This window comes from Notechis scutatus, chromosome 1 (genome assembly GCF_049901735.1).
Source record: "Notechis scutatus isolate UNSWTSFEM ecotype Mainland chromosome 1, rNotScu1.2, whole genome shotgun sequence".
Taxonomy (NCBI): Eukaryota; Metazoa; Chordata; class Lepidosauria; order Squamata; family Elapidae; genus Notechis; species Notechis scutatus.
This window is the reverse complement of record NC_142009.1, coordinates 279,895,234-279,920,083: the sequence shown is the minus strand read 5'-3', so window position 1 is coordinate 279,920,083 and position 24,850 is coordinate 279,895,234. Positions and strand designations below refer to the sequence as shown.

General features: G+C 41.7%; 1 protein-coding gene across 1 annotated transcript in view; it reads left to right on the top strand.

Moving 5' to 3' along the window:
* Positions 1 to 23,073: 23,073 nt before the first annotated feature.
* Positions 23,074 to 24,850, top strand: part of RYR3 (ryanodine receptor 3) — a 312,006-nt gene continuing 310,229 nt past the window's right edge. The window contains exon 1 of the mRNA XM_087951743.1: positions 23,074 to 23,145. Within this exon, the coding sequence (XP_087807869.1) occupies positions 23,095 to 23,145 (51 nt within the window). The 5' untranslated portion in view covers positions 23,074 to 23,094. The remainder of the gene's footprint in view (positions 23,146 to 24,850) is intronic.

The following is a 24,850-nucleotide window of genomic DNA, read 5'->3' as shown; positions in this document are numbered from 1 at the left end:
TCTTCTGAGACTCCCTAAGATAAAGAATTCTCCTTATCATTCAGTCTTTCTGAACATAGTGAAAATCCAATTCCTCCATAAGATTAGTTAGGTTGAATTATTGTGTTGTATCTAATTTCAAACTGCCTTGAAAGTCCAATAAATTCCCTTTATTGGAACATACCAATAAATAGATGTGCAGGGAGAGATTTATATACTATTGAAAATGCCATTCCTACTAGATGTATGATGGGCAAGGAATAGAGCTCTAGAGCAAACAGTTCATATCAAAATAATAATGAATGCTTGATGGTGACTTAATGCAAAATCTGTCCCTTATGTACTTGCATCTCAACATCTGACACAAATACATGTTAGCCCTTCAACCAGGCACATCATCACTGTCTTTATTGTAAAGTTACATTCAACAGAGTTTTAACTGTCTCTTAACAAACCGTTGCCTAGGCCAGGGCTGTCAAAATCCCGGCCTGCAGGCCACATGTGTCATGCGCTGGCCACGCCCATACCTGGTTTAGTGAAGGGGGCAAAATTGCCAGTACATCATGTGATGCCACTGTGACAAAGTGAGTTTGACACCACTGGCCTAGGCTGTGGGTCTTCGTCCTATCTCCCAAAGTCATTCCCACAGATTCTTACAGTAAGTCATGGTTTTTAAATCATGACATCATGTTTCACATTTCCTCACTTACTACTCTGGGGCCCCTCCTGCAAATACCTATGGGACAAAGAGCAGACCAGAATGTGGTTGGCCAAACTCACCTATGGGTGTTGTCTGAATCATCAGGCCCTAAAAAACATAACTGTAAAAGACAGACCAGAAATAAAAGTTAAAATAAGCAAAAAAATAGTAAGAGAATACCTGTCTGATCTTGATGAAAACAAATCACTGGGGCCTGTTGGATTACATTCCAGAGTTTTAAAGGAGGTCATCTCAGAACCACTGCACCATATCTTTCAAAAACCCTGGAGCACCGGGGAACTACCAGAGGATTGGAAAAGAGCTGATGTGGTTCCCATCTTCAAAAAAAGGGAAAAAAACGGATCCAGGAAACTATAGACCAATCAGCCTAACATCAATATCCGGGAAGATACTGGAAAAGATAATTAAAAAACAGATCTGCCAACATCTAGAAACAAATAAAGTAATAACTAGCAGTCAGCACGGGTTTGTTAAGAACAGATCATGCCAAACCAATCTTACTTCATTCGTCAACACAGTGACTAAATTAGTAGACCAGCAAAATACTGTGGACATAATATATTTAGATTTCAGCAAAGCATTCGACAGAGTAGACCACAACCTACTTCTTAGTAAGGTAGAAAAAAGTGAAATAGATAGCACCACCACTAGATGGACTCGCAACTGGCTGACAAACTGTACTCAATGAGTAGTCCTTAATGGGGCTAAGTCTACATGGAAGGAAGGAAGCAGTGGGGTGCCACAAGGTTCTGTCTTAGGCCCAGTACTCTTCAATATTTTCATTAACAACTTAGATGAGGAAATAGAAGGGGCACTTACCAAATTTGCAGATGATACTAATCTGGCAGGAATAGCTAACACCCAAGAAGATAGGCTCAAGATCCAGATGGATCTTGACAGACTAGAACACTGGGCCGTATCTAACAAAATGAAATTCAATGTAGAGCAAAGTTAAGTCCTACACTTGGTGTTAGGTTTGAAGCATGGGTATAATGAACGGAGACCAGACTGTCAACCTTGAACTTCAGCTCTTTATTCACAAGCATAACAGAGACAAAAAACCCCGGCTAGCAGTCACTCTTTTATAGCGTAAGCTGCTATCTGGATAACCAATGGATGTTGTTATAGCGTTTGAATCTTGGCGCGGCCCGCCAACAGCCAGTCAGATTGCTCGGAATGAACCAATCATAACTTGCCATTATATGGGCCAATAGGACGTGCAGGATTACGATCCTGCTAGGCAAATGAATCTTTATTACTATATTTCTTTAGTTCACAACACCCCTCCCCCTTGGGTTCCGTTTGACGGCCGTGGTGACGTAATCCCGCAGGTATGCAGGTCATTTTACCTGCCTATTTGATTTTCGCTGTTCCACCGGTTTTTGTTTAAAGTTCGGTTCCGGTGGAACGCAAGGCTCGTCTTCGCCCGGGGTTGATTCCGCGGTGCTGTTTTTGGCACTATCAGGGTCCCTTAAGTCTATTTCTGGATCGGGCGGGCACGCCTCCACTATGATGTTCCTCCGTGGGGAGGATGCCCCCGATCCTGGACCTTCTTCAGGTGGCCGTCTGTCCTCGATTGCGTCGTCGTCTATGCGGCCTTCGTCCCCCTCGGTATTCCCTCCCCCTTGAGTTTGGAAGTCAGAGGGGTCGCGGATATTTGGTTGTAAGCGAGATCGGAGTTGATCAATATGGCGTTTCCATATCTTGCCGTCTGTCGTCTTAAGGCGGTAAGATCTAGGACCAGTAAGGTAGACTACGGTGGCTGGGACCCACAACGGTTCGCCGGAAAGGTTTTTTGCGTAGACCAAGTCGCCTACCTTGAATTGGCGATACGTTCCGCTGGATCCACAAGGTTTCTCTGGCGAGTAAGATGGGTGTAGTCGGTCGAGGTGGGAGCGAAGCTTCCGCCCCATTAAAAGTTCGGCTGGGGTCTTGTTGGTGACACTGTGGGGGGTAATGTGTTGTAGTAAGAGTATTTTGTTTAATCTAGCGTCGATGTCCCCCGGATCCATTTTTTGGAGTGTCTTTTTAAGGAATTGAACCATCCGTTCCGCCCTACCATTTGCCGCAGGGTGAGCCGGCGAAGTTAAGGCATGGCGGATGCCCCGGTCCGCCAAGTATTGTTCGAAGGTGAGGGCAGTAAACTGGAGGCTGTTGTCGGAAACTAGAACGTCCGGGAAACCGTGTGTTGCAAATAATCTGTCTAGTTTTTTAATAACAGAGTCAGTAGTTGTGCTTTTCATCTTGTGGATTTCGAGCCAGTTGGAGTAAGCATCCACGGTTAGGAGAAACGTGTGTCCTTTCGTGGGTCTCGCGAAATCAATGTGGATGCGGGACCACGGGCCTCGAGGAGTTTCCCATTCGGTGGGAATTGCTCTCGGTGGGGCGTTGCTGACTTCTTGGCAGTTTTTACATGTGGTAACCCAGGCTTCAATTTGTTTATCGATGCCTGGCCACCACGCGTAGCTTCGAGCGAGGGCCTTCATGCGGACGATGCCCGGATGTCCTTCGTGCAGGGTTTGCAACACGAGTCACTGTAGTCTCTCTGGCACGACGACTCTATCTCCCCATAGGATGCAGCCCTTCTGGGAGAATAGTTCCATTTGCCGGTTCTTGAACGGTGCAAAAATAGCGGTGGTTTCTTCGACTGGCCACCCGCGTTCGACCCAACTGAGAACTTTTGCGAGGATAGAGTCTCGTTTTGTGCTGGCAGCGATATCTCTTGCCGTTAGTGGTGGCGAGTTGAGGGTTTCAATTTGCAGCATGGTGAGGGTTGGAGCTGGGTCGCTGACGGTTTCCGGAAGTGGGGAACGGCTCAAAGCGTCAGCGTGGGGAATGGCTTTCCCCGGGTGATGCTGCAGTACGTAGTTGTAGGCTGCTAGGAATTCTGACCAACGAGTCATTCTAGGCGATAATATATATGGGGTTGGTTTATCACCTGCTAAAATACCAAGTAAAGGCTTGTGGTCTGTAATTAGAGTAAAGGGCCTCACGCACATATTCGTGGAATCACTTCACGGCCGATACAATAGCAAGAGCCTCTTTGTCAAGTTGGCTATAGTTTCGTTCAGCCTTTGATAATGTCCGTGAAAAGTACGCAATGGGGGCCTCGTGCCCGTTTGGTAACACGTGACTCAAAATGGCTCCAACCCCAAATGGTGATGCGTCGCACGTAATATTTAATGGCAAAGTCTCGTTGTACTGCATTAGAACAGTATCGGATGTTAATAAGTCTTTCACTTTTTGAAAGGAGTGTTCTTCTCGATGTCCCCAGACCCAGGTGGCTTTCTTGTCGAGAAGTCTATGTAGGGGCTCAGCTACGGTCGCCTTCTGGGACAAGAAGATGTTGTAAAAGTTAATAAGTCCCAGGAAAGCCTGGAGATCAGTCTTATTTTTAGGTCTTGGGGCGTTCTTGATTGCCCTGAGTTTGTTTTCGGTAGGGTGGATACCGTTTTTATCGAGGAGGTATCCGAGAAATTCTACCCTTTCAGTGCATAGTTGACATTTATTTTTTTTAACCTTGAGACCGGCGTCCTTAAATCTATGTAAAACCAATCTGAGACGCCTTTCAAGCTCTTCTCTATTTGGGGCAGCAATTAACACGTCATCGAAGTATGGTACAACCCCTTTTATTCCTTGAAGAAGTCTCTCCATTAGACTCTGAAATATCCCGGGGGCTACACTCACTCCGAACTGGAGTCTGTTGCATTTAAAGGCACCTCGGTGTGTAACGATAGTCTGTGCCTCTGCGGTTTCCGCATCAACAGGTAGTTGTTGATACGCTTGTGCTAAGTCTAACTTTGCGAAGATCTTCCCGCCGCCCAGGGAGTGGAGAAGATGTTGAACTACCGGCACCGGATAAGCGCTCTGTTGGAGTGCGTGGTTCAGAGTGGCGCGGTAGTGTCCACAAATTCTGATCGACCCATCCGGTTTGATGGGGGTTACGATTGGGGTTTCCCAACGGGCGTGGTCAATAGGCTCCAACACCCCTTGGGCTATTAACTTATCAAGTTGCTCGTCAACCTTGGGTTTAAGGGCGAACGGAACCCGATGAGGCTTAAGGCGGATAGGGGCTACTTCTGGATTGAGGCTAAATGATATAGGGGTCCCCTTGTACTTGCCTAAGTTGTCCGAAAACACGTCGTTGAATTCCTGGACGATGCTCTCTTCCCAATCGTCACTTCTGGCCTGGTGAATGCTGGCCACCTCGATCCCGAGTGGGGCGAACCATTGTAGGCCTAGTAAGCTGGGCCGGTCACCATCGACGACAGTTAATGGGAGTGACACGGCATGATCTTTGAAAGATACTTTGACTTGACTCACTCCGACGACTGGGATCGTGTTCCCCTGGTAATCTCTGATTTTCTGTGCTCTGGGGTCTTGCCGCGGATGGCAGGGATCAGTTGTTTAAGGGTCTTCCATGAAACCATCGAGAGGGACGATCCGGAGTCGACTTCCATCAGGCAAGGTTTGTTCTCGATCGCCACCTCCACTCGGATCTTTTGTTTGTCTAATGACGAAGCATGGCCGATAATAATAGTCTGGTGTGTCTCTTCTCGTCGTGCTGGAAGAGCAGATGTTTTGCTGCCGTAGGCATGGTTGCTCCATTGGTTATTCAAATGATCCCGATTTGCAGGGAGGTTCCCTGTGGTTTGGCGGAGGTTGTTCTCCTTTCTATTTGTGTTGAATTCCCTCTTACTTCTGCAGACCCGTGCGATGTGGCCTCTCTTCCCACAGGAACGGCAGATTGCGTCGAGGAATTTGCAACCGGATCACGGGTGGTTTCCTCCACAACCCGCACATGGGCACTGAAGTTTTAGAGTTTGTTGATCTTGTTCGGCACGAAGTCTGTTAACCTCTTCTTCATCACTCTTGGATTGGGACTCGAGGTCTTCATGGTGCGCTGTTGCTGAGGGTCTTTCTAGTTGAGGCAAGGCTTCGTGGGCGAATTGACGGAGCGGTGCATTGGTGCGGCGCATTTGAGCGGCCGACTTCTTGGTTGCCTCTGCTGCAGTAGTGTCAGCAATGGCATCGGCAAGATCGATGTCTCCTTTTGCCATGATCTTGCTCTGTACTGTGTGGTCATCTAATCCCAGAACTATGCGGTCTCGCATAGCTTCTTCTAGGTCTGAAAAACCACAAAGGCCTCCCAGGTTTCTAAGGTCAGCGATGAAGTCTGCAATACTTTCACCCTTCCGCTGATCCCGTTGATAAAATTCGTGTCTCCGGACCAACGTTGGTACGGCGGGGGCATAGTGAGCTCGTAGGATAGGCTCGAGGTTGTCCCAATCCATTGCTGTCACCTCAGCCAGTTTCGCGAGCGCCTTCGCCATTCTAAAAACGGCTGATCCACAATGGGTCAAGAACACCGCCCGCTTCTTTCCGGCTGTTGCGTCTTTCAAATTGTTGGTTTCTAGAAACATTTGAAACCGATCCATATACGACTCCCAGTCTTCCTTTTCAGGGTCAAAAGGAGCGGGTGGTATAGCGCCACCTGACATCCTGCCGATGTAGATGCGCTCTCAGCCACGTGCTTCGGTTGGTGCTCTGTAGGGTTTAGTCAGCTCTTTTGTCTCCGTATCCCACCCTCGTCGCCAGTGTTAGGTTTGAAGCATGGGTATAATGAACGGAGACCAGACTGTCAACCTTGAACTTCAGCTCTTTATTCACAAGCATAACAGAGACAAAAAACCCCGGCTAGCAGTCACTCTTTTATAGCGTAAGTTGCTATCCGGATAACCAATGGATGTTGTTATAGCGTTTGAATCTTGGCGCGGCCCGCCAACAGCCAGTCAGATTGCTCAGAATGAACCAATCGTAACTTGCCATTATATGGGCCAATAGGACGTGCAGGATTATGATCCTGCTAGGCAAATGAATCTTTATTACTATATTTCTTTAGTTCACAACACTTGGCAAGAGAAACCAAAAGTACACATATAGACTGGGTGAAACCAGGTTCAATAGCAGTAACTGTGAGAGGGATCTTGGAGTCTTAGTGGACAACCAGCTAAATATGAGCCAGCAGTGTGCAGCAGCAGCCCAAAAAGCTAATGCAATCCTAAGTTGCATTAACAGAGGGATACAATCAAGATCAAGGGAAGTACTGATACCACTCTATAAAGCCTTAATAAGACCACACTTAGAGTACTGCATCCAGTTTTGGTCACCACATTATAAAAAAGATGTTGAGCCTCTAGAAAAAGTGCAGAGAAGAGCAACCAGAATGATTAGGGGACTGGAAACTAAGGCATATGAAGAACGGTTACAGGAACTGGGCCTGGCTAGTCTAGTGAAGAGAAGGACCAGGGGAGACATGAAAGCAGTCTTCCAATATTTGAGGGGCTGCCACAGAGAGGAAGGGGTCAAGCCATTTTCTAAAGCTCCTGTAGGCCAGACAAGGAATAATGGATGGAAACTGAACAAGGAGAGATTTAACCTGGAAATAAGGAGAAACTTTGTGACAGTGAGAACAATCAAGCAATGGAACAGCTTGCCCTCGGAAGTTGTGGGAGCGCCATCACCTGAGACTTTCAAGAAGAGATTGGACTGCCATTTGTCAGAGATGGTGTAGGATCTCCCGCTTGGGCGGGGGGTTGGACTAGATGACCTACAAGGTCCCTTCCAACTCTGATTATCTGTTATCTGTTATCTCTGTTTCAAAATTTTCCATAGTCAGGTTGCCAGCATGAATTCGCAGTGTGCTGTTTCCTTCCCACTGTAGTATCTATTAATCTAATCACGTTTGCATGCTTTCAAACTGCTAGGTGAGCAGGAGCTAGGTGAAGATGAGAGCTCACTCCATTGCACAACACTTGGATTTGAATGTAGTCTGTTGGCTTTCCAGCCACTAAGCTCAGCATCTTAACCACTGAGTCATTGCACCGCCCTAAACATTTAATGGGTATTAAATAACATTTAATAGCAATGCTATAAAATCTCCTTTTTTATACTACCATCCTTCTGCCCAGTAATAACCAAAACATAAAGAAATCCAGGATGTGGGATGCAATAGTCAGTACCAAGTTAACACAGACTATCAGTTGCCATGGTGATCGTAAAGTCCAAAACCGCCCAAGCAAGCAATTCCAGTCAAAATACTAGGAGTCCCCAGCACAAGTGCAACAGAATTCCAGGCTGTTCCCAAGTACTCAGTAAAAAGGATAATCATTTTAATTTGGCACTAGAATAGACAAAAAGCATAGTGAAGGAGGGAAAATATCATTTTTCCCTTGCATTAAAAGGAACCATACTCCAATATATCAGAGGAAGGTTGGCAGCAGAAAGAAAAGAATGATGGATTGATGCAGGATCAACTCTGAGCGAATGTAATAAGCTGGAACATTGCAAACTGTAAAGACACGTATATGTCTTTTGAGCAAATCCTCTGCCTCAATAAAGATAAATGCAATAGAATAAATAATGAAATATTATGTAATAATGGATAATTAAGTAATTTCAGCCAATTCATATTCTAATTTATTAACAATGAAGTATATACTTAAACAGTGCATTACATTACACACAATAAACACAATAACTTGTAAAAACAGTGGAATCAATAAATAACACGAAGTAAAAAGGTAATCATGCCTTAGAAAATTAATGTAGAAATAATCAAATTTTGGAGAAGATAAAAAACAATGTAAGCTGCATTGTCTCCTTGAGGAGCGCAAGATCTGTAGCACATGAGGTGCTATCTCACCTAAAAAAAATGCTCAGAGCAGAAACAAAGGTTGCCTGAGGCCTTGGCACTATCTTTATATTGCTGGCAGCTGAGCAGGAAAGAAAGCCCAAAGGCCATAATATTGGTAGAATAGGAAAATATTTCAAATTAGGCTGCCCATGTGTTCTACACCATAAAATATTGGCTACTGGAAGGGATGTGAAAAGTCTGGCTGAAAGATGACAGAACAATGCGGAGATGGGGTGAACAAGAGATTCAGCCCTGAATATTAACAAATAGTCTTTCATTGCACAAAGGATCTATTCTGTATCAACATAAATGAAGACAATCATCTCTAAATGTGGGCATACATGCACACAAATTACCACATGTAAATTTATGCAAATCTACATCTGTCTCTTCATCTACCCACTTTGTAGTGTTACCTTCTATAGGCACTGAGTGAGCAGAAACTCTGGCATCCTCTCCCAATTATGGAATGTTTCTGCAGCTTTGTGGGCTAAATTCTGGTGAAATGCATTGATATTGATAGCAACGCTATTGTGCTGGAGGCAATAAGGTTAGGAAGGATCTGAACTTTTAGGATTTACACCGTTCATTTTTGGACATATCAGCTGCCTCAGGTGGGATGTAGCATTCATTGGTCCATTAAGATGTGACACAATGCAGTAAAGTTTCCCCTAATATCAAAATGGATGCTGGCAGTTCTTCAGAGAGATTTTCATCTATTTAGAAACAAGGTTAATTCTGGTGCAGTTGTATAAAAATAAGTTGCTATTGGAAATTCATCATTTGATCTAATCATATATTTTAAATGTCTTGATGTAATTGTTAATGTCCCTTTATTTAAAAAAAAAACCCCACAGGGTTAATATGAGAGCTACAGATAGGAATACTTTTTTTTTTTTTTAATAGAATGCTATATTTACTTCTTAACAACATTCAGGAAATTCTACCAGTGATCATAAGATATGTTGTTATACAAAATAAGATTTCCATTTAGAATTTCAACTCTCTAATCTACAGGGATTAATGATGTTATTCCAAAAATTATCTTTGGATATGAATACGGCATTCCCTTATAAGGATGGAAATCAAACCATTAAAACTGATTCAAGCATGTGACTTAATTTTTTTATCAGTAACTATGGTGTAAGTTTGATTTCCTGTTGACAGATCCATCATGCTGCTGTTGCTACTTCCTGCCATATTCTTACAACAGCAAAACTCTTACAGGCTGGCAAGAATTATTGTAAAACCTGCCAAAGGAAAGCTTAAAACAGGATCTCAGGCGAAGCACTATCCAAATTCCTGAATTGGAGAGTAGCATCTGTGCAATTGGAATCTAAATAAAGAAATGTTTGCCCATGATAAAAGCAAAAGAAAATCTTTTTTCTATGTGAATGTGTGTGTATGTGTGTAATTATATGTGTGTATGCGTATGTGTATGCATGCGCGCGCACACACACGTATCTTTTGACTAGCTATCTCAAACATTAACAATAATAAATGAGATGAGAGCTGAAAACATAACCAACAGAAAAACTTAATGAAATTCTTTTTTTTCACTGTCATTGCACAGTATCTGTACAGTAGGAAATCTGTGGGATAAAACAAAGAATACAAAAATATAGGTTATATTTGAAGATGTTTCCCTAAAGCTATAGCCTTTAGATATATGGAAAACATCAGGCTGCCATTGTAACAGGGGAATCCATTGGGAGGGGGAAATTTAAAAAAAGGCAATATGTATCCACAATTGAAAAAGTCTGAATATTCACCCTTGTCTCTCTAAACTCATATGGAGAAGTATTTAAAGCAGTCCATCTTCAGAAATTATTATTGGATGTGTAGATTCAGTTCTAATAAGGTGGTGCCTGATATCACCCTATGCTAACACAATAAATAATAACGACCTCTCTGAATTGGATGTAGAATTCTAAGCATTGTAGCAATGATGTTAGTCTGCACTGGCAGGATTAACCACTCAGCAGTATCACTCTACCATAGCTATTTTACTACTATATACTACTGTATAGCTACTATACCAGTGATAGTTTACAAGTTATCTCCAAAGACAGCCCCATGTACAGAGTGCTTCCGCAATGCAACCATGTATTGATTAAGATATCAGTTGCAATCAGTAGAGCATCTTGGTCCATCTGGACCTGGACATACAGTAGATCCTGCCAGCCACAGCTTCTACATGCTGTTTAATACTACTAATTCTACTATTAAGTTGTTAGTTGGTTGCCCTCTCCCCTCTTTAGAAGAGCTTTATAGCTCCTGCTGCCTTAAGAAAGTTCAAAACATTATCAAACATCCATCTCAACCTGGGCATCCTTTTTTTTTTTTTGAACTATTACCATCAGTAGACGGTACAGCATAATAAAAACAAGGACAAATAGGCTGAAAAAAATAGGCTGAAAAAAAGCTTCTATCCCAGGCAATAACTCCATTGAATTCTACTGTATAGTGCAATATCAATGTAATATCAGGGGTTTTCAATTCAATGTATAGAATGTGAAGGATGTGTGTTTGTGTTTATTTTCATAGTCATAATGTACACTCACGATGGTATTTAAAATAGTAAGAGAACACCTGTCTGATCTTGATGAACACAAATCACCGGGGCCTGATGGATTACATCCCAGAGTTTTAAAGGAGCTGGCAGAGGTCATCTCAGAACCACTGCACCATATTTTTCAAAAATCCTGGAGCACCGGAGAACTACCAGAGGACTAGAAAAGAGCTGATGTGGTTCCCATCTTCAAAAAAGGGGAAAAAAACAGACCCAGGAAATTATAGACCAATCAGCCTAACATCAATACCCGGGAAGATACTGGAAAAGATAATAAAAAAACAAATCTGCCAACATCTAGAAACAAGTAAAGTAACAACTAGCAGTCAGCACGGGTTTGTTAAGAACAGATCATGCCAAACCAATCTTATTTCATTCTTCAACATAGTGACTAAATTAGTAAACCAGCAAAATACTGTGGACATAATATATTTAGATTTCAGCAAGGCATTCAACAAAGTAGACCACAACCTACTTCTTAGTAAGGTAGAAAAAAGTGAAATAGATAGCACCACCACTAGATGGACTCGCAACTGGCTGACAAACTGTACTCAATGAGTAGTCCTTAATGGGGCTAAGTCTACATGGAAGGAAGGAAGCAGTGGGGTGCCACAGGGTTCTGTCTTAGGCCCAGTACTCTTCAATATCTTCATTAACAACTTAGATGAGGGAATAGAAGGGGAACTTACCAAATTTGCAGATGATACTAAGCTGGCAGGAATAGCTAACACCCAAGAAGATAGGCTCAAGATCCAGATGGATCTTGACAGACTAGAACACGGCCAAATCTAACAAAATGAAATTCAATGTAGAGCAAAGTTAAGTCCTACACTTAGGCAAGAGAAACCAAAAGTACACATATAGACTGGGTGAAACCAGGTTCAATAGCAGTAACTGTGAGAGGGATCTTGGAGTCTTAGTGGACAACCAGCTAAATATCAGTGATGTTTCAGCTCATCAGCTAAATAGCAGTGTGCAGCAGCAGCCAAAAAAGCTAATGCAATCCTAAGTTGCATTAACAGAGGGATACAATCAAGATCAAGGGAAGTACTAATACCACTCTATAAAGCCTTAGTAAGACCACACCTAGAGTACTGCATCCAGTTTTGGTCACCACAATATAAAAAAGATGTTGAGACTCTAGAAAAAGTGCAGAGAAGAGCAACCAGAATGATTAGGGGACTGGAAACTAAGGCATATGAAGAACGGTTACAGGAACTGGGCCTGGCTAGTCTAGTGAAGAGAAGGACCAGGGGAGACATGAAAGCAGTCTTCCAATATTTGAGGGGCTGCCACAGGGAGGAAGGGGTCAAGCTATTTTCTAAAGCACCTGTAGGCCAGACAAGGAATAATGGATGGAAACTGAACAAGGAGAGATTTAACCTGGAAATAAGGAGAAACTTTCCGACAGTGAGAACAATCAACCAATGGAACAGCTTACCCTCGGAAGTTGTGGGAGCGCCACCACTTGAGACCTTCAAGAAGAGATTCGACTGCCATTTGTCCCGCTTGGGTGGGGGGTTGGATTAGATGACCTATAAGGTCTCTTCCAACTCTGATGATCTGTTATCTGTTAATTTCGTTGTATGAAGTACAATGACAATAAAGTAAACTAAACTAAACTCAGACAGGGGTGTCAAACTTGATTAAATTGAAGGCTTAATCAGGGTTGTCTTTGACCTTGGGAGGGCGTGACCAGGGGCATAGCCGGGGGGTATGGCCATCCTGATGCCAAGGATGCCTGTGGTTGCCTGAGCAAACTGCCAGCAAAAATGGGCTCCTGATCTCTGTTTTTGGCTTGCGATGGTCTCCTGAAACCCTCTGTCAGTAAAAACAGAGCTCGGGAGGGCCACATTTTCATTGGCAGAGGCACCTTGGGCTGGTCCTTCACTGTTTCCAGGGTGGCCCTGTGGACCAGATCTAAGTACTCCAGGGCCAGATCTGTCCCCCAGGCCTTTTGTTTGACACCCCTGGTCTAAGAGGATCCTTAAGTAATAAACCAATTATTTTGGGGAGCTGCAATTCCATTCAGAATCCCTACTAAGATATTCTTCTAGGATTTTAATGATTAATGTTTAATGATATATAGCATCTCAGTCTAGAAGGCATTTATCTAAATTACTTTGCCTATGGCAAAGTAATTTAGATACTTGGCAAACTGCGGACATTAGTTCAAGCTTCCATACTATCCTTGGCTCAGCCTATAGTTGGGATTGTACCTATTTCTGAAATAGAATTATAATTTTGTTTGTTGTGTGCACTATTTGTATTCGTCCCATGAATCACTTGTTGAATTGTACGGTTACACATGTGGATTAAATAAATAACTAAAACAATAAATTTATTATTTCAAGTGCCCCAGTCTCAACATTGCTGCGCCTTTTGCATACAGAGAAGAACAATGGGTAACTTTGGGCCAGTTAGTCTCTTTCAGCCCAACTCACTTCTCAGGGTAGTTGTGGGGAAAATAGGAGAATGAAGGAATATTAGGTATGTTTGCTGCCTTGAATTATTTATAAAAATTATAAAGGTGGAATTCGGAGGGATTAAATCTGGGAATTCTGATGATGAAATGACTCAATTTTTAATTCTCATACGTGTCTGGGAACAATATAGTATCTACAGGAAGTCACTGCTATGCTTACCTAAAACCTGAGCTGAGGCTACAGGATTGGGGAAGGTAGCCTGAACTCCCAGTTTGCATAAGAATTACATAAGATTTTCAATTTCCTATGTAGTTACAGCCAGGAGAACATTCTGAATGTTTTATTTCTAACGACTAGATTTTCTTTGACTGTTTTCCTAGGCACACAGATACTGTAGATATATCAGTAGTTTTACAATGGATTGGTGTACATACAAGTAACCTCGATCTTAAGAAAAACTGGAAACAGGATGTGAAATTCCCCAATTCTCTGGCACTTTAAAACTATTGTCAATGTAGAAACATTCATCAAATATATAGTAGAATAAGATTGTAGTGTAATTTGTTGTTGTTAAATATATGAAATCAGGCTAAATATTATATTTCCTTGGGCAGGTAAAAGTATCATGTAAAGTCCTGGGTAGCAAATAAATATACTGACTGTAAACATATATTAATCAACATTTTGCTATTGAACTGTGTTTCAATCCATCTTAAAATGTACTTAACTGTCTAGAAAACTCAAAATCAGGATTGACTAATGTAGAATAAAATGCATTATCCCCTTTTTTGCAAGAATATAGTATTGCTACAGCATTAGTTTATAATGAGCTACTATCCCAAGATCTTTTTCACAAATTCTATTGTCAAATTAGAGTCTAGCCAGTCTTGATTGATTTCAAGGGAACTAAACAGAGTTGGGTCTGGATAGTATATGGATGGGAGAATATTGGGACACCATTTAGATTAAGCTAGGAATTTGGGGGGTGGAGTGGGGAAATCCTGGAAAAAGGCAATGGCAAATTGATTTTTTATTGCTTTAAAGAAAACGTGTACAGTACATGTTCTCTACATTCTGAATGAGTCATAAAGTACTTAACTCAGTGAGACTTTCCATTATTCTATTTTATACTTGACTCCTATCACCATTTGATTTCTATACTGTAAATTCACCATTTGCATCTGTCTCTAGTACATTTAATTTTGATATTATTAAGACTTTTGAATTTTATTTTAGTTTTCTAGGGTATTACCCAGTAGCTATCTCATCTAAATTTTTCCACATTTTCCCATCTTTTTAATCACGGCATGAATAAAGGTATGGAAGCAAAGAATTGATTCCTCGGTCCTGTTAAAGGAAAATGGAGTAAAGTGTGACTTTTAAATCAGCTATGAATCTACTTGACTTGTTAATTAGGATGTAATAGAGTTATTTGTTTACTCCTTTGCTGAAATCAAGACATATTCTTTTTGCAGCATTCCCACAATATAATAAACAAATTATCTGAGAAGATAATCAGTAAATTATCTTGGAGTCTTGGTAAATCCATGCTGATTTCTGGTAATCATGATATTCTTTTCAAGGTTTTGGCAGATTTATTGCTTTTGTGCATTCGAGAATTTTTCCAGGTATTGATGCCAAGCAGGATGATCAAATGTTCTCTAGATCCTTCTTTTTCCATTTTGTAAAAAGAAGTCTGGCACTTCATCCATTCCTTTAACATCCCAGGATGCAGTTCATTTGGCCCTGGAGATTTAAACCCATTCAAAGTAAATGGAGTATTCCTTGGCTATGTTTCTGTCAGTCTCAAGCTTTAAGATTTCCATTTGATCTTTCTCTTTATAATTGCCTTATTGGGGAGAAAAGTCTGTTGGAGTAGTCTAAGCCAAAGTAGAGCTGAATGGTTCTGCCTGTTCTTCTCAACCCACTGCATTTGCTGTTTCACTCAACAGTTGATGCACAGCTTCTTCTTTTGTTTTGTTTTGAATGTATCTAAAGAATTTTTTTCTTTTTACGATTCTTTGCCAGCCTTAACTTATTCTGTCTTTCTGACACTTTGACAATATTTCCATGTTGTCTCTGTGTGCTCTTATTTGATAACCTGAACATGTTCCTGTTTTTGTTTTCAAATTTCTACCAAACACTGACACAGGTGTTGGCAGCAATTTTTGTCAAAATGACAAATCATGTGCCAAGACCTCCAGGTACAAACTGTCCTGTTTCTTGTGTTATTGTGAGACCACACAACCCAAGTACAAAATAGATGGAGCTGATATCACAACATCATGAGGAATTTTCTCATCACTTACCCCTTGTTCCTACCTCAGATCTGTCTTTCATTTTTTTTCATCATTGATACTGTCTTTCAAGTCTGTTTTTCCTAACAACTTTGTTAAAGTTTACTTTACTAAAAGCTAAAGTACACTTGTGACTATAATCGGATTTACTTCTTTTTAACAGTAAAGGTAATATATGGGATTGTACTATAGCACCATAGAGTATACGGAATATAATAGGATTTAATATGTATTGGACTACACAGTTTAATATTAGTTCTATATTTCAGTATGGAGAGATATTGCCTAACAATTTTACTTGTATTTATTCTTTTTTATTTTACATACTTTTCCTTTTTTATTATTATTACTGACTACCTGATGAGTGGAATACATCTCATAGCAAAACCTGAGTTGGTGATTGAAAAATTCCCACTGAATGTGCCAAGCTTCCTAATCAGTGTAAAACTACAGATGGATGCATGAAATAACAGCCACCCCACCTGCTGCTATTTTTTCCTGAGGAGAATGTATAATGTTGTATTCCAGTCTTTCCTCTGAGAATTTTTTTTTCTCCTCCGGCTTTCATTCACTTCGCTCTAATCTAGTTGGATTCTGGATTACTGAGCTACCTTACTAACATTACTAACATGTCTTTACAATAATAGCAGTTTGAGCAGTGGCTAGGAAAAGAAAAAGAGAGAGGAAAAATTAAAATGGGTTTCATTTCTGAATATGTTACCAGTTGTTGACATTGAGAAATAATGTGAAAATTTAGATCAAAGGGCTACTTTTTTCCATCTTGATTTATGATTGGACAAAAATATTGAGAAATTGGATTTTTCTAAACAGTTTTCTTTTAAATTGTGAAGTACTGTGGAGGCTTTTGACTTTGTACAAAAATACAGTATTGAGAAAAACTGAGGTATTTGCATGAAAGATAAGATACCCTTCCCATTTTTCCTACAAAGCTCATGTTGGAGGTGGTATTCAGTAGCATGGACTCTTTAGCACCAAATAACTTACAGTACTGACCACAAGGAAGCAATAATTCTCTGTAGATAGAGAATTAAGGAGTTAGTTGTGTCTTCTTTGTCTAACATTCAGCCTGCTTGTTATCTGTGAAATTGCTGAAGTCATTTTATTTTGCCCTTCTGCCTAAACATATATGTGTGGACTACTTCTTGTTTTGACTCTTATGGCAGGATGCAGGGAATGGTATGGTATGGTAGGATCAGAGGTGGTATTCAGCAGGTTCTGACCAGTTCTGGAGAACCGGTAGCAGAAATTTTGAGTAGTTTGGAGAACCAGCAATACCACCTCTGACTGGCCCCACCCCCATCTATTATCTGCCTCCCGAGTCCCAGCTGATCAGCTGGATCTTCTTTTGCTGCCCTGCACAGGAGAATGGAGCTGGAAAGCAGGTTAGTAGGGTGGGGAGGGAATGGGATTTTGCAGTAACCTTCTCCCAGGAGTGGGGAGAGAATGGAGATTTTGCAGTATCCTTCCCCTAGAGTGGGATGGGAATCAGAGGTGGTATTCTGGAGAACTGGTAGCAGAAATTTTGAGTAGTTCAGAGAACCGGCAAATACCACCTCTGACTGGCAATTTTACAGTATCCTTCCCCTGCCACGCCCACCAAGCCATGCCCACAGAACCGGTAGTAAAAATATTTGAATCACACCAGTGGTGGGAATGGAGATTTTACAGTACCCTTTCCCTGCCACATCCACCAAGCCACGCCCAATAAGCCACGCCCATAGAACCAGTAGTAAAAAAATTTGAATCCCCCTACTGGATAGGATGCATTTGCTTGTTTCTATAATGCAATGAGGCCAAAATCATCTCTCTCTCATCTATCTAACCATTCTGTGAGTTTCCAGCAATAAAGACACGTTCCAGATTCCATCTATGTAATTAGGGAGTATCATCTGGTGCATTTCCAGAGGAGAGCCTTTTTTGTCATAGTACTGGCTGTTTGTAACATTATTCCCCAGGAGATTAGATTTGACCCACCACTTCTAGCCAGGTCTTAAGGACCTGGTTTTGTTGCTGAATCTGGAGCCCAAGATGTTTTATTAAGCCAGTGTTGTGATTATGTTGATTGGTTTGGCTTTATCTCAGCTTATTGTTTTGTTGTGATGGTTTTATTCCTAGTTAGCAACCCAGAGTCCTATTTTATGATAGGCAGCCATATAAACTGATAGATGGATAGATGAAAGATAGGTGATAGATGATGATAGATATAATGTAAATAAAACTTTATGTTGCATTCATTAAACCTGCTTCACAAACTCATACTCAGGAATGTTTACATGTACAAGAAAAACCCTTCAACTTCTATCAGCCAAGATTATTATATTTTCCAATGTGAATATACTGGTAGTTTTAAATTATTAAGAAGGGGATTTCTTATGTAATATGATTTGGCAGGAATATAGAATTGATTGGTTATGTACCATCAAGTCAATGTGAACTTTAGCAATCACAGGGTTAGATTTTCTTCATAACAAGGGGAGTAGGAAGGAGGTATTTTGGTGTAACATCCCAATTGGCCATGCTATCTGGTAGCTACCTTCAAACATACAATTACAATCATTTGCAGAAAATATCTCTACAGGAAAAGAGCTGGCAGCTGTGCTTGGTTAGCAGAAATTCATGACATGGAAGGAATTAACTGAGAGCACAGATTTGACTAACATCAAGAAAGCTTGGAGCACAATTAGAAAGCTTAAGAAAGATCCAGAGAAACCGAATAGCAGCACAATGTAGCAGCCAACCCAAAAGCACATCGACTGCTCCTAATTGTAAACCTCTGAACAAATTACAGAAAAAGAAAATGAAATGGTAGGAGCATTAAGAGAATTAGTGACACAGTGGGGGGAGGTGAGGTGCCGAGGAGCTCAAGACTAAATAGATAAAACCTCAGCATGCAGGAGCCTTCAAGTAAAAGAGCTCATGGTAGCTCTTTGTTTGAAAAATTGCAAGTTGTAACAACTTAAATTTCTCGGAAAGTTTGACCTTTATAGCTAAATAGCATGCAGCTAAAACAGATTAAACAAACCTATTTTTGAATTTCTTTCCCTCTTTTTGGTGTAATGGTAACCCCAGAAGTTAGAATGGAGTGAAATCAGTTTTCACTTTTTGATTCTAAAGGTCAGCCATTTGGTGATTCAAATAATGCTTTAATGCAAAATAATGCTTCTTATGTCAATATACCTCAACTGTCTTTACGTATGTAACTATATTAAATATTCCTTAGAGTTAATCAAGGTTTCAGCTAAAACATAACTGGAAAGATCTCACAGCTAGCAACATCCATCAGGCCTGTGAAATTGGTGGCCTGTGGCCCGGATGCGTTTTGCACAGGCCACACCCACCCCAGCTCTACAAAGGCAAAAAAACATTGCAATGTCACCTGATGTGATCGAGTTTGACACCTGTGATCTAGAATTCCAATATTTTCCCCCTCTATATCAAGTACATATGATCCCTTGAAGCATCTTCCTTCTCCTCCATCCTTGGTGAATTTCCTTTTGCTCTGGAACCTGCAGCCCAAGCTTCCTGCATCTAACTTAATCTGCTAGCTATAAATTCGCTTTTCTGTTGTTCAAACTCCATGCATAGCTCCTTTCCTGATACCTCCTTACCTTATTTCAGCCCCCATTTCCTTTCATGTGGAAGAACCTACATGTATTTTTGTGAATAGTTTCCACTCTTACCTATTTCTTCAGATGGAACTTATCAGCTCTAGGCTTAATCTGCCTGTTCATAATATCAGATTGGATGGCAGCCAGTATTTATTTGCTCAGTTCTGACACAATTACTATTTTAAAGAGTCTTTTAAAATGGAAAAGGTATAAAAATGCACATGAATGCTGGTATTCAAACTGAACAAATATAACACTTTGGACTAGGTGTCATGGAATTACTTAAGAACTGTTCAACTGGTGTCCAAAGACAGATGATGTTAACCATTGACGGTTGTGTCCAACTCTGGGTATTCTTTGGGCCAGGTCACTCCACATCTTCCGATCTTGCACTGCTTGAGTTTTTCTATGCTCTGGCTGGTGTCAGCTTTGATGGTGCTAAAAATGGGGAAAAAATGAGATAATATTGCATTGTAGCATTACTTAATCAGGAAAAAAAAATTCTTCAGATACAAACAGCTACTAGCCAATCTATCTTCTGTGCTGCCCATATAAGCTATATGAACATGTAATTCTGAAAGTTCATCTCTTGTGGTTGAGAAATTCATTCTGCAGCAACCTGGATTTCAACCAGGAGATTAAAGTATGGGCCTGAAGATAATGGAGGGGAGTACTGGCTGATCTGGAGGAGATGCTGTACAGGAGTTTCATAGGAAAAGCAAGTCCCATCAGGGATCAAAAAGGTCAAGTTAAAAATTGTGACAGTGAGATTGAAGCTCCTTCCTTGTAGCTGTATTTTCATTACACAAAGGTAAAAGGAGCGGGGCTGCAGTTAAACTGCTGAAAATGCCATACTGATTTTTTAAAAATCCCACAATGAACCCTGCTGGGTGTGGGAATGGATTCTGATTGTAAGGAGAAATCTATTCCCCTTATGCAGGCCTTTCCATTCTTACCTTATTCCAGGGGTGGGGAACTTTTATGACTTGGGGACTTCAACTTGCAGAATTCCTAAGCCAACCATGCTAGCTCAGGAATCCTGGGAGTTGAAGTCCCCAAGTCATAAAGGGGCCATAGTTCCCAATCTCTCTTCTCTTCCTTCATCTCCCCCATCCCTCATTTGTATTTACATGCTTACTTTGGGACTGCCCAAAGTTTTCCTATCATCTGAATCAATATTATACAGCAAGTCAAATGTACTTCAATGCTACTCAATTAATGTCTTTATTGCAGTCATTCTAATGCACTGCACAACACATGAAAAGATAGAAAATAAACACCTGCAACAGCTGTGTGGCAGAAGGAACTGAAGAACCCAAAACAGGGGAATATATATGTGGTTGGCTTTGCAACAACCAGCTGCTTTTAACATGAGCACGTAGAAAGTTAACACCCACCTCTCCCAAGAAGAATGAAATGTTTTAGGAAATATTTAAAAGGCAAAATATTATATTCCTAGCACCCAGCCATTTGGCTAGAATTGTGTGTATTCAACACCCATACCCTCAACTTACATCTGTAACTGAACTCTCAGAACTGGTGCTGATCATAAAGTGACCAATTTTACAATATTTTTTTGTGATAGTCATTAAGCAAATGTGATCCTAAAGCAAATATGATGGTCGTAAAGTAATGCCATGATTGTAAAGTAAAGCTTGTGGTCATTGCGAACCCATTATTTGCTATTGGGGTGGGGTTTGCCCAAAACTGGAAGTAAATGCCAGTATCTGGCAAAAACATCATAAATTGCAGTCACCTGACCACAGGACTCTGCAAACAGCTGTAAATGTGGACTGATTGCCAAGCGTCCAAAATGCATTCATGTGGTTGGTGGTCTCCTAAAATAGCATGGGATACAATATCTTTCCATTCACAACTGTTTGCAGTGGCAGCAGGGGGAAGTGGATTAGGACAAGACATCTGACAATATCTTTCATACAGCAGAGGAATCTCATTCTTTGAACCCATTGCTGAGCTTCAGGAAAAGAAAAGTGGAGGAAAGTACTTGGAGTGCCCCTTTCTGGGCAGCTGTGTGATTTGAACACATTTTCTCTTAGAGCAGAGGTCTTCAAACTTGGCAACTTTAAGACTTGTGGACTTCAACTCCCAGAATTCTCCAAAATTCTGGAAGTTGAAGTCCACAAGTCTTAAAGTTGCCAAGTTTCAGGACTCCTTTATTAGAGAGACATTTGCATTGTGATGGGAAGTGGCTCATGAATGACTTTCAAAGTGCTGCATCACTGGAGCACCTGGGAGAATAGCTGCCCTTGACCCAGGCAGCCCTTCCATTAGATCGACTTCCTGGCCATGCTGTCAATATAAGGATGAATGACGGGCAGAACTCTGAAAGATCACATGCAGTGGTCAGATGGAACAGCACACAGAGCACCACAGGAAGCCCCCCCTACAACCAGGCCATATTTCTTATATGCATTTATGCATGCTGCATTGCCTTCAGTGGAGCATCTTGTATGGGCTTAAGGGGAAAACCTCTATTTCCAGAGCAACAAAATTACTTGATCTTGTCCAGCTCTATCTGACTGTGGGACACAAGCAGAAGGATGTTGACACAAGCAGTGCAAATGCTGAATGGACAAGCAAGTGGACACAACTGATGGGGCAAGGACGACATGCAAGGGAATTTAAGCACATATAAGCTTTTTGGGATGCTTAAACTAATCTGTGAAACTTCTCAAGGTTGAGCATGTGGCAAGATCTTCATTGCTGCTGAAAATCATATACTGTAACCTTTCTTCTTCTGTTTTGAAGCATTCTTCATTTCCTTTTTCAAAGTAACATTTTTGGTTTTCAGGGAAAGGTTATGTTGTAGGTTTTAATAATAGCTTTGATTCACTCTTCCTACCCAACTTCAGAAACGGAAGACTGGAGGTGTAGGGAATAAAACCAATCGAATTAATCAGTTGTACTGAGACATAAATTCCACGGACTTCAGCAGAACTTGCATCCTCCTACACATGCATAGGATGGGAACTCCAGGACCCATGTTGGTAATTATAGACTAGCATAGATCCCACGTAGATTGGGCTTCATAGCAATTGCTTTGTGGGAATTGTAGCTTATTTAACAGTGACACACAGTTCCTTTAGAAGATGGAATTGTATCATCAGACAGAATTGCTGCTGCTCGTTTTAGATAAATAGATAATTCTGCCCATGCCTGAAACCTGCTGCTAAAATAATCACTCTCCCAAGCTGATGACAGTCCGTATTTCAATCCTCTGAAATATTCATCAATAAGGGAAGACTTGCTGATTGCGATACTTTCTTTTCTTTTCTTTTCTTCTTTTTTCTAACACCGGGAGGAGGAAGACATTTGAAGCCACCAAGCAAAGCGGGGGGCGGGGGGGAGAGCTTCGCTTTTCACTGTCGTTTCACCCCCTGATTGCGCTATTGAGAGACCTTTAAAAAGGGGGGGGAGGGAGACCCTTGGAAATGCAGGGAGGGCTTCCTGTAATGCCTTCCCGATCGGTTTCTCCCTAGAGAAGGGGGGCAAGGCGGAAGCGGTGGGAGGGGGGGGGTGAGCTTGCTGTGAAATTGGGGAAGCAGCTCCGTTGGTTCTGGCGCTGAGGGGGTTGACTGACAGTCTGCAGTGCAGTGGAGTTGGCGGGGCTCCCTATATGGCTAAGGATTTAGCTAGATGCTAATATTGCCAATCGGGAAAAGGAGCTGAGGTGAGCCTGCGAGCTGCCGCTGAAGAGGCGATCGGAGGCTGAGCAGAGCGCCCCCCGCATCAACCGACCCCACTTCCAGAGCCATGGCTGAAGGGGGCGAAGGAGGGGAAGACGAGATACAGTTCCTACGAACTGTAAGTATCCGTGGGTGCATCTGTGTCGGTGTTTCTAGATCAGGAACCCGGTTCTTTTCCCCTCCAGGTCTTCCGAGCGGATTTCTAAATGAGGTTTCTCCTTAGTTCCTGGGCTTTTGCTTAGGAAGTGAGTCTTCGGAGAATCTTATTAACTAGCCCTTCGGAATCAGACCAACCCCCGAGAGCATTCGGTCTCCCGCCTGAGATCTGCCCACCGATCTCCTCGGATCGAGTTGGCTGCCTACAAAGCCAGAGTTGGCTTGGCTCTCTCTCCCCCCACCCCCAGCATCCTTGTCAACTTTGTAGTTGGGCTTTGGAAATGCGGCACGCCAGATACCTGCCCCCCTTGAAAGTTCTCTCCAGGTTCCTGCTTCTCTGCTCTGAGAAATCCGAGGAGGTTGGCAAAGGGCGAAGGGATCCGGTGTGCAATTTGCGAGCAGACCTCCTGCAACTTCCCACCCATTTCAGAGCAAGTTGAAAGGATGAACGTGCATGAACGCAAGGGCTTCCAAAGTAAAACCAGTATTGTTTCTGAAGCTTCCTTTAAGGCTGGCTGGGGAATTCTGGGAGTTGAAGTCTGCCAGGCTTAAAGTTGCCAAGGTTGGAGACCCCTTGCTTTAAGGAATGCTGAGTGGAGGAGTGCTGGGCAGTGAAAGAATCGAACGTGCTTCTCGGAATGCTCCAAAAAGAGCTTTCACATCCTGCCATAAAGCTTTCAAAACAAACTGGAACAAAGATCTGATCCACACGTTAACTTTACTAGGCTGTGGTGGAAAAGACTTTTTTTTCTGCTCTCCAGGTGAAATCCTCTGGGTTGATGTATTCCGGTATTGGTTGGGGAAGAGTCCTGTTCACCTCTCCATTTTTCACCTTCAGTAGGAGCAATTCCATCAGGGTCAAGTTGGTAGCCCTGTTGAGCTTGCAGCACAACTTTTTAAAAGGTGGATTTCTAGAATAGATCTTCTCAATGTCCCAAATCAGCACCATATCATTGCCAGCTGGTATTAGAGCAAGGGATAAGAGAGATGTGACGAAAGTCCCAGGGCTCTTCAAAAAGAAAAAAGAAAAAAGATGCCAGTTGTGATAAAATATCACGCTCGCTTGCTTCATGAAATCTCCTGATGGAAGAGCTAATTTAGGTGAAGAGCACTTTTGTTCTATAGTATTTTTAGTGGCTTTATGAGATGGAACAGCCACCTGTCTGTACAGGGAAGAAGCTAAATATATATATATATATCCTAGGCATCAGATGATTTATTGTATTTAATATTGCACTTCTTTTTGCTATTCCCCTAGTTTTGCACTTTCCAAAGTATATCTTTGATGTAAAATTCTTCCCAATGCCTAAGATGCTTCCTTTAATAGCCCCACTGAATAATAAAGCCCAAAGACCCCCCCCTCTCTTCCAGACAAATAATGTATATCTTCTGCTTCTTGAAGTGGCTTCTGATGAAATGGTTCTCTGTATTCTTTACCCAGCATGTAGAAACTCTTTCCATCTTTCAGTGAATTTGAAATATATTTTTTCCTATACAGCATATGATGTAAAGATATACTTGCTTTTAGGAAGCAAGTATATCTTGGCACTAGTAGATAGTGCAGAGATTGGACTGCTGTTTCTCCATTAACAGTACTCTTTCCCCTCTCCCTGCTCCCTCCAGTCTTAATTTCCATCATAAAATCTAAACTGTAAGTATCCTTTCCA